The following is an 11,541-nucleotide window of genomic DNA, read 5'->3' on the forward strand; positions in this document are numbered from 1 at the left end:
CTGCTTTCAGGATTTTCTCTTTGTCTCTGAGACTCGTAAGTTTTACTATTAGATGTCGGGGTGTTGACCTGTTTTTATTGATTTTGAGAGGGGTTCTCTGTGCTTCCTGGATTTTGATGCCTGTTTCCTTCCCCAAATTAGGGAAGTTCTCTGCTATAATTTGCTCCAATATACCTTCTGCCCCTCTCTCTCTTTCTTCTTCTTCTGGGATCCCAATTATTCTAATGTTGTTTTGTCTTATGGTATCGCTTATCTCTCGAATTCTGCCCTCGTGATCCAGTAGTTGTTTATCTCTCTTTTTCTAAACTTCTTTATTTTCCATCATTTGGTCTTCTATATCACTGATTTTCTCTTCTGCCTCATTTATCCTAGCAGTTAGCGCCCCCATTTTTTATTGCACCTCATTAATAGCCTTTTTGATTTCGACTTGGTTAGATTTTAGTTCTTTTATTTCTCCAGAAAGGGTTTCTATAATAATGTCCACGTTTTTCTCAAGCCCAGCTAGTATCTTTAAAGTCATGATTCTGAACTCTAGATCCGACATTGTACTAATGTCCGTATTGAGTAGGTCCCTGGCAGTCGGTACTACCTCTTGTTTTTTGTTGAGGTGATTTTTTCCGTCTTGTCATTTTGTCCAGAGGAGAACAGATTAATGAGAGAACAAAATGCTAACAGGGTAACAACGTCCCCAGAAAATATACTCTAAACAAATCAGAAAAGACCTGAAGCCGGGGGAAAAGAAAGGGAAAGAAAGAAAAAAGAAAAAAAAAAAGATAAAAACAAAAACAGAATATGATCAAATATGATCAGGCTGGTGCATAGATCAGTGCCACACACTAGATTTTGGGTGTATTTTGCTCTGTTAGAAGAAAGTGCCCCCCAAAATTTTAAAGAAAGAAAAACTTATATATGTACAAAAATAAGGATTGATATGATGAAGGGATAGAATATGACTGTAAAGATGAAAATTATAAAAAATTTTATAAAAGGAATTGATAAGAAGTTGTTTGAAAAAAGAAAGCAGAGGATTTAAAAAAAAAAAAAGAAAAAAAAAGGCAGAGAATGTGATCAGGCAGGAGAGAAGAACAAAACCATACACTAGAGATTTAGGGTATATTTTGATCTGTTAGAAGAAACTATCTCAAAATTTTAAAGTGAGAACAACTTATATATATATGCCAAAAATAAGGGTAACTACTATGAAGGATAGAATATGACTGCAAAAATGAAAAATAAAAATGTTTTTTAAAAAAGGGATTGATAAGATGTTGGTTGAAAAAGGGAAAAAGAAAAATTAAAAAAGAAAAAAAGAAAAAAAGACAGTTAAAAAAAAAATTAACTTTGAAAGACTAAAGAATCACGGTAAAAAAGCCACTCCCCTAGCGCTGGAGTTCTGCCGTTCTCATTGATCGGTAAACTTGGCCTTGGCTGGCTGTTCTCGCTGATCTTCTGGGGGAGGGGCCTGTTGCTGTGGTTCCCAAATATCTTTGCCGGAGGCGGAATTGCCCCACCCTTGCCCGGTCTGGGTTGAGTAATCTGCTCGGGTTGCTCTCTGGAGCTTTTGTTCCCTGCGAGCTTTCCCTACAGCTTTGGAGGTGGAGAGTGAAAATGGCGGCCTCCCAATCTCCGCCCCGGAGGAGCTGAGAACTCGGGGCCCCGCTCCTCAGTAAGCCCACAGAGAAAAGCCTCCAGTCACTCCCGTCTCCCCGGTCTCCGGCCGCACTCCGTGCTCACCCAGCCTGTGACTGAGCGTTTCTATCTCTGGCACCCGACTCGGTGTGGAGTCTCCAAATCCAGCAGATTCCTGCGGTGCGCTCCCACACCTCTCCTCCCGGGGGAAGAAGGGGAGTCTCCCCTTATCTGCCGCCTGTTGGGTCCCTGTTGGAGGAGCAGTGGCCCGACTGTGCCGCGGATCATGGTTTATGGCAACTCTGAGCTGAGAGCCCGCGCCTTGGCTCCGTCTCTGCAGCCGGCTTCCCGCTCCGATACCTGGGAGCTCTGCCGCACTCAGGCACCCCTGGTCTTTCTGTGACCCCGAGGGTCCTGAGACCACACTGTCCTGCGAGGGTTCCACCCCTGCTGAGCCACTGGAGCGACGTCCCTCAGCGGAGCCGACTTCTAAAAGTTCCGATTTTGTGCTCCGCGGCTCTATCACTTGCCAGAAGCGGCAGACGGAGGCCCCCTCCCCTGCCGTCTATCCTCCCGAATATCGCCTCGGATTCACTTCTCCGCACGTCCTACCTTCCAGAAAGTGGTCGCTTTTCTGTTCAGAGAGTTGTTGCTATTCTTTTCTTCGATCTCCTGTTGAGTTTGTAGGTGTTCAGAATCGTTTGATCCCTATCCAGCTGAATTCCTGAGACCAGACAAAATCCAGGTCTCCCACTCCTCCGCCATCTTGCTCCGCCCCCGGCTTTTCATTTTCTTAAGTGTGAAAATATTTTATCATGCAGGAGAATGCGTTTCTCAGGAAACGCATGAAGTATTTACAAGTGAAGTGCCAGGATGTCTGCGACTCACTTTCAAATGGTTCCACGATACATATTTACAGAGAGAAAGATACATTCACTATGGCAAATGTCAGTTACTGAATCTAAGTGAAGAGTCTATGTACTACATTTCCAATGTACTATATTTTCAATCTTTTTGTAGGTTTTCAAAAATTATTTTCAAAATCAAAAGCTGGGATAAAGTTAGGCTAGACAGAAGGAGTCAGGGATGATAACATTAGCTGCCATTTATTGTGAGCATATGATGCTTTAGGCCCATTACATTTGCAAACCTTTCTTCCTTCACTACAATCCTGCAGCCTAGCCTGTGAACAGCTCACGGTGAGCATACAATGCTTACTGTTATCGGTGAAAAAACTCCACTCTGACGGGTGGATTTACTTGTTCACACAGCTATACAAGTGGCAAGGCTGGGCTCTGAACCCAGATCTCACTACTCTCGAAGCCCATGCGCTTTCTACAAGATGATGCTGCCTCTCTATTTCACAATCTACTCCACTGACAGCCACAAGAGGAAGAGAATATACAGCCTTCTTTGGTAACCTGGTCATGAATTCTTCCTTGCATCAAAAGCAAGTCCCTACTGGAACCTTATTTGGTCCTATTTAGTTTTAAAAGGAAACAACGGAATTGCAACTAAATGACATGACTCCAAGCAGACTCAAATGGAAAAACGGGATCACACAGCAATGATGTTTTACCTTCGACCTCTTCCCAATCATCTTCGCTTTCTTCCTCATTGTCTCCTTCACAGCTGCCTTTGTCCACAGCAGCCTCTCTCTGTGGGGGGTGTGACTTCTTCCGGGCACTGGCGAAGTCCCTGTGTAAAGATCACAGGAGGGAAGGTGAAGAAGGCTCATACCTCCTCATGCTACATTTAAGCTAAATGGAATCCTAAGGACTCTTTCTTCTATTTATTGTGAACCTGTTGCAATTATTTAAAGATAACGGGTGAGCTCTGAACCTCATTCCCTCCATCACTGTGAGTCTCAAGGGCTCCTCAGGACGTGCTCTGATCATCAGTCTAATACTAGATGTGCTGTCAAACAGAAAGAGTGCAATGGACTTACAGCCTAGAGCCGTGTGAGGGAAAACACAGCCGTGCCTGGAAGTGGTACAGGAAAAGTGAGAAGAAACCACAACAACAATGCAAGTTCCAGAAGTAAAAGCTGTGACGTGTATTATATATGCACAGGTGGACACCACATTGAAGAAGCGGGAATTCACGTTTGCCACTCATACCATGAGCCAACTCGGATCACTGTTTCTCCCCACCTCTATGATGTAAGGAAATGGAAGCTGGTAGAATTCTAACCTCAAGGTATGTGGGGATCTGTCCATACACAGGTATGTCACAAATAACAACAAAAGTATGGATAGCTACCTGGTTAAGTAGGTAACTACACAGATAAGCAGCTAGCTGAATATTGGCTGAAGATGCAATGGTTGCTAATATGTAATCCATTTTCGTAATTTCATACATAAAACGTGTTTAGAGCACAGTTACTTTTAGCTTTTGTAAGGTCTTGACGTGTGGTATCAAGTGAGAACATCATCTAAGATCTGAGCTCAGACATTTAAAATAAGCGAGCCTCAGTCTTCAGCTCTAAAAATACACACATTCTCTTTGCAACCACTTTCAACACCACAGTAACAAAAATTTCTCCTTAGAATAAACGTAGCGGGAATGTCCATGCGCTATGGATTTGACAGCAGTCAACTCAGTGGAGAGGGAAAGGGGGGCCCAGAGCTTTAACCGGCAGCATCCTGGTCTATGTGTATGTGGATTTCTCTGGAGAAAGAATTCAACTAGTGGGGAGAGGCAACCGGGAAGCAGGAAGCTCAGAGGCGTGCATTCACAGGAAAAGTCTAAGGGAAAAGAAGAGATGACCTTGAGGGCAAAATTCCCACGCTTTCTCATGGCTCCTGTCTACTGCTGGCCCTTCCCCGGGCTGCCTTCCTTGGCCAGGACTGCAGGCTGCTGGGAAAGCCAGCACTAAGACGGAAGAGTGGTTTCTGAAGGACCTACTACCTCTCTGTTCTTCCTCTTCCTCCCCTCCACACAACTTTCCTGGCAAGTGGACAGTCAAGTGTTCACTAGGCTTGCAGTCATTGTTCACCAATGTATTACTATGCATGTTCATTCAACTGCAAAAATCCTGGCTCGGTTTCTGCCAAACAAAAGGCCCCGCCCTAGATGCCACAGGGCCTACAAGAATGAACCAGGCATGGTTCCAGGCCTCGGAGAGCTTGCAGGGTAGTAAGCAGGGGTATGTGACCTGGGCACAAATAAGTGCAAGAAATCAGAGGGGGAAAAGGGGAAGAAACCAATGAAGACTGTCGAGTGGATGGATTCTGATCCACATCTTCAAGGTGGAAGAAAGCATTCCAGGTAGAAGGAAGAACAAGCACGATTCAGAAGTAGCAAAGTCTGAGCATGTGGCAAGTGAATGACAAGAAGTCCAGCTGGGCGGGAGCAGAGTGAACTTGAGGAGAGCAGTACAAGAGAAAGCTGGAATGGCAGGCCAGTATCTTAGGTATGTAGTTATCATTGCGCAGTAGAAAGAGCACTGGACCAGGAGTCCGAAGGCCTAAGTCTCATTTGGATTTTGCCACCGTCTAGCTATGTAACCACAGATAAATCCCTTTCTGCCAGCTCTCGTCATCTGAGAAGTCTGGGAGGCAAACTATATACAGCTGGCCCTTGAATAATGCGTGGTTGGGGCACCAACCGCTCACAGTCAGAACTCCGCACAGAACTTTCGACTCCCCAAAACGACTAACTACTACTAGGCTACTGTTAACTGGAAGCCTTACCAATAACTTGCAGTTGATTAACACATATTTTGTATGTTATATGTATTACATACCGCATCCTTCCAATAAAGTAAGCTAGAGAAAAGGACGTTATTTTTTAAATAATCGCAAGAAAAACTACATTTACAGTGCTTACTGTACTTATCAAAAAAACTCCATGTAGAAGTGGACCCATGCAATTCAAACCTGGTTGGTCAAGGGCCTACTGTAATTGCTAAGAAGAATCTTACTAGTGGTCTGAGCTCCAGCTGGAGGAGTTTAAAGATCCCATCTTTTGCACAGATCCCAGAGATGAGCTAAAAGAGACTCACAGTTCCCGGAGGGCAGAATCAAGACGTGGCTGGAAGCTTTTCAGCCATCTCACCTGAACTCCTCCCCATCGCTGAGGGCTTCATCCTTCACGACCTTGGGGTTTTCAGATTTGACAGTCACCTGGGACACTTTCTTTTTGGCTGGACCCCCAGGATCACTGCAGCCTCTCTTCCTCTTGCCTTGTGAGACTTTGGAGAGAAGGCTCCTCTTTAGAGGTTTCTTGTCTTCCAAGACATCTAGATGACCACACAGAACACGAGGTAAGGGACACAGGAAAGGCGGAGGCGGTGTGCTTTCACGGGCAAGTGATGAAAAGCCCCCTTCTGTCATCTCCCTCCAGACCCCATCTTCATCGCCAGGGCACCGTCCCTGGTTTGTTCCACAAGCAGCCTCCAGCCTCCTCCTTCCTCCAGCCCAGTTTACACCCTGCACTCCCAGTAAAAACTGGCTTCCTTTATCAGGGTTTTATTCCACTCCCTCGTGGGGTAACACGGACTGCCACATGAATCCAGTAAAATCTGGCTTCCAAATCTCAAATTGCAGCTAATAGCCAGGAAGGAAAAATACATCAATCTGCTAAGTAATACCTTGCTTATTTATTACCTGCCAAGACTAGTTATTTTAGGAGTAACCCACTATTAAGTGAAACGTTTTGAGTTCATAAACATGTCCAAGTTTTATCACCAACTTTACTATTACTAATCCATGTTTCTGCTATCTTTCAAAACCAAACCCCTGCTCAAAACATACTTCATGAAACCTTTCCAATCTAAGCCTAAAGTATATTCATATACCAACCATCTCAGCAAGCTTAGGGTTGGAAAAAGACAGTAATAATTTAAAAAATACCTTTATTTCCTTAAAAATAATTGTTGGTTTTTGTTAAAGGGAAAATTTAAAAATGCACAGGCTGCTGGCTTTAGTTAAATTAGGGTATCTAAAGGTATGGTCTGTTTCTTAACATATTAATAAATCAATTTTCAATAAAGAATAAATAACATGGCAGGGGACAATATCTTCTATTTTGCAAATATATTCATAAAAATAATTCTGAATCTGAAATAAAGCATCTTCCTTTGCCTTTGCATGACTCTGCTTCAGTTAATTTTGGAAAACAAAAATACTTTAGCCTTTTTTGAGGTTCCAAAAGCAGCAGCAATATTAACCTACCATCATATTGATTCCTTTCATTTATGGTTTGTCCTACCGACTCTACAGATAGATACTTATATTCCCCAAGAATATACTCTTGCATGGGGGAAAAGCTCTCCCTTTTGATCTAAATAAAATCATAATTTTAATAAATTTCTCATAGTAGAGGGGCATTTGTTCTAACACTAGATAAAATCACTGATTCAGTTCAGTTTCTTTAGAATGTTTTATAAAAGGAATTTATGCATTCTAATGTTTTAAACATTTTAACAGAAACACAATTTCAAAATTCTTTAGAATCTGGAGATACTTCTTATTCCAAGGCCAGAAGCTGCTTAAAGGTTTATGACTTGACAGTTTGAGTAGCATGTCCTTGAAATCAGGATTTCTGGATCTTTTCACGCTTTTTAGCCCTCTATGAACAGATGTGAAACAAAGATGTGAAACACTTCATTTTTACTAAACTACGTGGGAGGATACTTCAAAGGAACCATTTCTTCCTCACCAAACTTATTTGGTTGGTTAAAAAGCACAATTGTGTAAATCTTTTTGCTTTGAAGAGAGTTAGAGGAGTTAAAAGGGGGGCAAGAACGGAGCAAGAATGGAAACAAAAAACGGTGAATCAAAAAAATTTCCAGAGTATTATTTTCATACAGTCATCCTCCCTTAGCTGTGGTTTCAGTTACCGGGGATCAACCAGTGTGGAAGCAGATGATCCTCCTTCTGACAATCTCCTGTAGGTCAATGCCCCATTCAATGCTACGTCACAATGCCCCATTCACCCCATCACTAGGCATTTTATCATCTCACATCACCGTAAGAATTCGAAGGCTGAGTATAGCACAATAAGATATTTTGAGCAAAACAGAACACATTCACGTAACTTCTACTACAGTACAGTTTTAACTGTTCTATTGTATTACTAGTTATTGTTAATCTCTTACTGTGCCTAATTTGTCAATAAAGCTTTACCATAGGCATGTACCTATAGAAAAAAACGGCATATATAGGGTTCAGTACTATCCGTGTTTCAGGCATCCACTGGAGGGGAGGTCTTGGAACATACATCCCTGCGGATAAGGAGAGGGACTACCGTAATACCCCCAGATTTTTAAAATATGAATGCCTAACCATGACATATCATTATGTACATACATTGCAATATAAATCAGTCATCTTTTAAGACAAAGGAAAATGACCTATGATAAAATGTTAAGCATGCAAAATTGTTTTTACTATAAGGTTTCCACTACTTAGAAAAACAGACTAGAAGGAAATATACCATTATTTCTGGATAGTTGTAATACTTACTTTTTAAAAAATTCTTTACATTTTTTGGGGTCCCAGAGAATCCAGAGGCTATTTCCTAGGACTCTCCAAGATCTAGAGCTACCTACCCAGTCTCCTTGAGCTCAATGTGGTAATTTCAGAAAGGCAGGAATTATCACTTTGGGTGTGACTGGCCTTCTACTGAGATTTTAGAATACCTGCTTAAAACCGCCAGTGGTATCTCATAGCACTTAGAATACAAACTCCTTAACTGGGTCTCCAAACTAAGGGTCCTGACCACCTTTCCCACCTCAATTCCTATTTGCCCCTCACTATGTCCAGCCAGCCCGCCAAGCTCATTTCATTTCCTCCTAAGTCTTTAAACTTATTGATTCCTCTGCCTAGAACTCTTCCTGAGAACTTCCTTTGAATAGCTCCTTTGGGACACTCAGTAATTGGTTCAAAATATCACCTCCTCAAAAAGGCCTCCCTTCACCACCGACTCTTAGCTGCTTCTTCCCCACCACGTCAGTTTTACTACCTCTTTTACTCTTTTCGTAACTCTCATCATCGTGTGAATTATTTAACTTTTTATTGTCTGCCCTACCAACCCCTCCCCAGGGATTGTAAGCATCATGAGAGCAGGGACCTTGCCGGTCCTGTTCACTACTAGAATTTCAGTGCCTAGAATAGTCCTTAGATATAGCAGGTGCTCGGTAAATGTTTGTTGAAGGAATTAATGATTCACATCAATGAAAGCATTAACACAGAGAAGAAACATGAAGAAATTAGAGATGCCCTAATAGAAACAAGGAAATAATGTGAAAGACTGTTTTCTTTGACCCTAAATGTTGAATGCAGCCAAGTGTCACTTTCTTTGGCATGCACTGAGGTGCTGTTAGAAACTACACTGAAGGTCATCGAGTCAGTGTCAACTGTAGCCCAAACCACAACCAGATTTTTCCTCCACCCAACCACAGCAGAGATTGTAACTCTTCCTGGAAGCTGCCTTGGGAACTTACTGGTAGCTCCTCTGGCTGAGTTTCAGTGAAGCTTGGGTGCATGCTTGCCTACACCTAAGCTGAACTGATAGAAGCTAGCCCATCTGATTACCTGACACGGACCATGGCAGGAGCGTCTATCTCACTGAAAACTCACAACCACCCTGAAAGACAGTATTATGTTTCAGAGATGAGCTTCAGAGATGAGCTTCAGAGAGGCTAAACTGTCCAAAATAATTTATGCAAGTGCACATAAACAACTACGAAGTGTTGGAGCTGCACCAACTTGGCGTCCAGATACTGTTCAGCTGGAAGGAATGGTACCCAGGCAGGTGGAATTTCCATCAGATCACAACTTTTAATTTTTGAATTGCCACATATTCAGAATACATTCCCTCTGACTGGAATAAAAACCCTTTTCACAGCCATTTGCTGAAATGTTACCCATTCTCAAAGTCACAGATCTAACATAACTCCTTCAGAGAGCATTTCCCAATCTCTCCAGTCAAACTTGATTATTCCTTCAGAAGCCACAAAGCCTGCTACCTTCTTCCAAGATATCACACTTTCTTGACTATTTTTTATAAATGTCAATACTACAGCACTCTAAGCTTCTCCAAGTAATCTCTATCTCCCATGTCAACCAGCTTGTGCGCAGCACATATTAGGTACTCCAAAAATGTTATCTGAATGAGTAAATGAATAAAATGGAACTTGTAGCATTAACTGTGAGGTAAATCACTTTCTAAGTTTAGAAATGACTTCCACTTGCCTATTTACTAATGGATGATGAACTTACGTAAAGAATCACAGGATTATTGAATCTAGTGTCATAGGAGCCCTTGCTGGTTACCTATCTATCCAGGTTATTTTAGGAACCTCAGAAATCCCTTCTACAGCATGCATTATGCAATTATTTAAGATATTTATTGAGCACTTAATAAATGCAGGGAAGGAGAGAACAATATGGGACACAGCAAAAAATAAAACATGTTTTCATAAAGTTAAATTGTGGTAAGATAGGCGATCAAAAAAGAAGCAAATAAATTAACAAGATCATTACATTATATGACAAAGGCTGTGAGGGCCTGTGATAAGGAGTACCTGGGGAAGATCACCTTAGATAAAGCACTGAAAGCGGTGTGAATTCTCAAGAACAGAAGAAATCTGCCACCCTAGAGCCACGGAGGAAGGAACATCAAAGGCAAAGGCTCAAGGTGAGAAATAACATGGCATGTTTGAGGGATGGAAAGGAAACCACTAAGGAGGGTATTTGGCAAAGAAAAGAGTCATAGGAGACAACAAGTAGCAGCACCCAAATCATGTAAGGTCTTGCAAGCATTGGTAAAGAATTTGGATTTTAGGCCAAGAGCAATGAATCGGAAGCCCCAGGTTTGAAGTAGGAACATGGCATGATCCGATTTTTTTTTTTTTTTTTTAATCACTTGGGCTGCTGGGTGGGAAAACCATTGCAGGGGGATAAAGGGAAGTAGGGAGATCAGTAAAGAGGCATCTGTCATCGTTCAACTGAAAAGTGACGATGGCTTTAGGCAGGGATTGTGACCATGGAAATAAAGACAGGTGAAGAGATTTGAGATACAGACGGATTACATGGGTACGTGTAAGGAAAAGGAGGGCTTTACTTTAACAAGTGGGTGAAGGGATCATTTATTGAATGGGAAAAGGTGGGGGAAGGGACAGGTTTAAAGGGGAAAAATCAAGAGTTTTGCTTTGCCCTTGACAAATATTTTAAAAACCTATTTGATATCCAGGTGGAGAAGTCAGGTTGGATCGACTCTGTAACTCTGGGGTGAGATTTAACTGAAGACATTATTCTGGGGGGCCGCACACTACAGCACTCTGATCCATCCGTCTTCTGGGGCCACAAAATAACTTGCCATGCCTTTTTCCCTAGTCAGCCCTGTGCATCTGCAGGAGGCTGGACTGTATCCTGTGGGCAACAGGGAGCAGGAAAGAGGCTACGCGGGAGAGCCAATGGGCAGGTAGGGCTCCAGGGGAATCGCCCCGGGCGCATCACTCCTCGCGAGGATTAAAGCACAGCGACGTCGATAAGGACCAGACCAGCGACACAACCGCCTGCCTCCCCCTGCAGTCGTAACGTCGTCTCCTCCGGGCAGATGGGCACGGGGCAGCCTCTGCCCCCCACCTCCAGGAGTCCGGCCTCCCCGCTCCCCACACCTTGCCTCCTGCCCTCTTCCAGCAGCTCCCCCTAAGCCCGGCTAGGTCTCGCTCTCACCCGCCTCCTTCTCCTCACGCCCGGCCATGCTCTCGCCCTTGGCCTTCCGGCCGCACGGTTCGCGTCCCTGCGGCTTCCTACCGGCCGCGCGCTTCCGAACCATATTGCCCGGGCAAGACCCCCTTCGAGAGCGACGCACCAACACCGCGGGAAGCTGAGCGCCGACTCCGCCCCAAGCGGGATCAGGCACGGCCACGCCCTTCCTTACAGACCTAGTCTACGCCCA

General features: G+C 43.4%; 1 protein-coding gene across 6 annotated transcripts in view; it reads right to left on the minus strand.

Annotated features, from left to right (window-relative positions):
• XPC (XPC complex subunit, DNA damage recognition and repair factor) overlaps positions 1–11,506 on the minus strand; it is a 39,070-nt gene extending 27,564 nt beyond the window's left edge. For 3 of the 6 annotated variants that reach the window (XM_045904260.3, XM_064591528.1, XM_064591525.1), the window contains exons 1-3: positions 11,316–11,506; positions 5,689–5,872; positions 3,209–3,327 (exon numbers count right to left, since the gene is read on the minus strand). In XM_045904260.3, the coding sequence (XP_045760216.1) occupies positions 3,209–3,327; positions 5,689–5,872; positions 11,316–11,418 (406 nt within the window). In that variant the 5' untranslated portion in view covers positions 11,419–11,506. Of the gene's footprint in view, positions 1–3,208; positions 3,328–5,688; positions 5,873–11,315 lie in introns of those variants that run through there. The other 3 variants (XM_064591527.1, XM_064591532.1, XM_064591535.1) reach the window with 3 other exon arrangements.
• Between the last annotated feature and the right edge of the window lie 35 nt (positions 11,507–11,541).

Source organism: Mirounga angustirostris, unplaced genomic scaffold, assembly GCF_029215605.1.
Source record: "Mirounga angustirostris isolate CCGP_5_RB_7025 unplaced genomic scaffold, mMirAng1.0.hap1 SCAF_1, whole genome shotgun sequence".
NCBI classification, from domain to species: Eukaryota; Metazoa; Chordata; class Mammalia; order Carnivora; family Phocidae; genus Mirounga; species Mirounga angustirostris.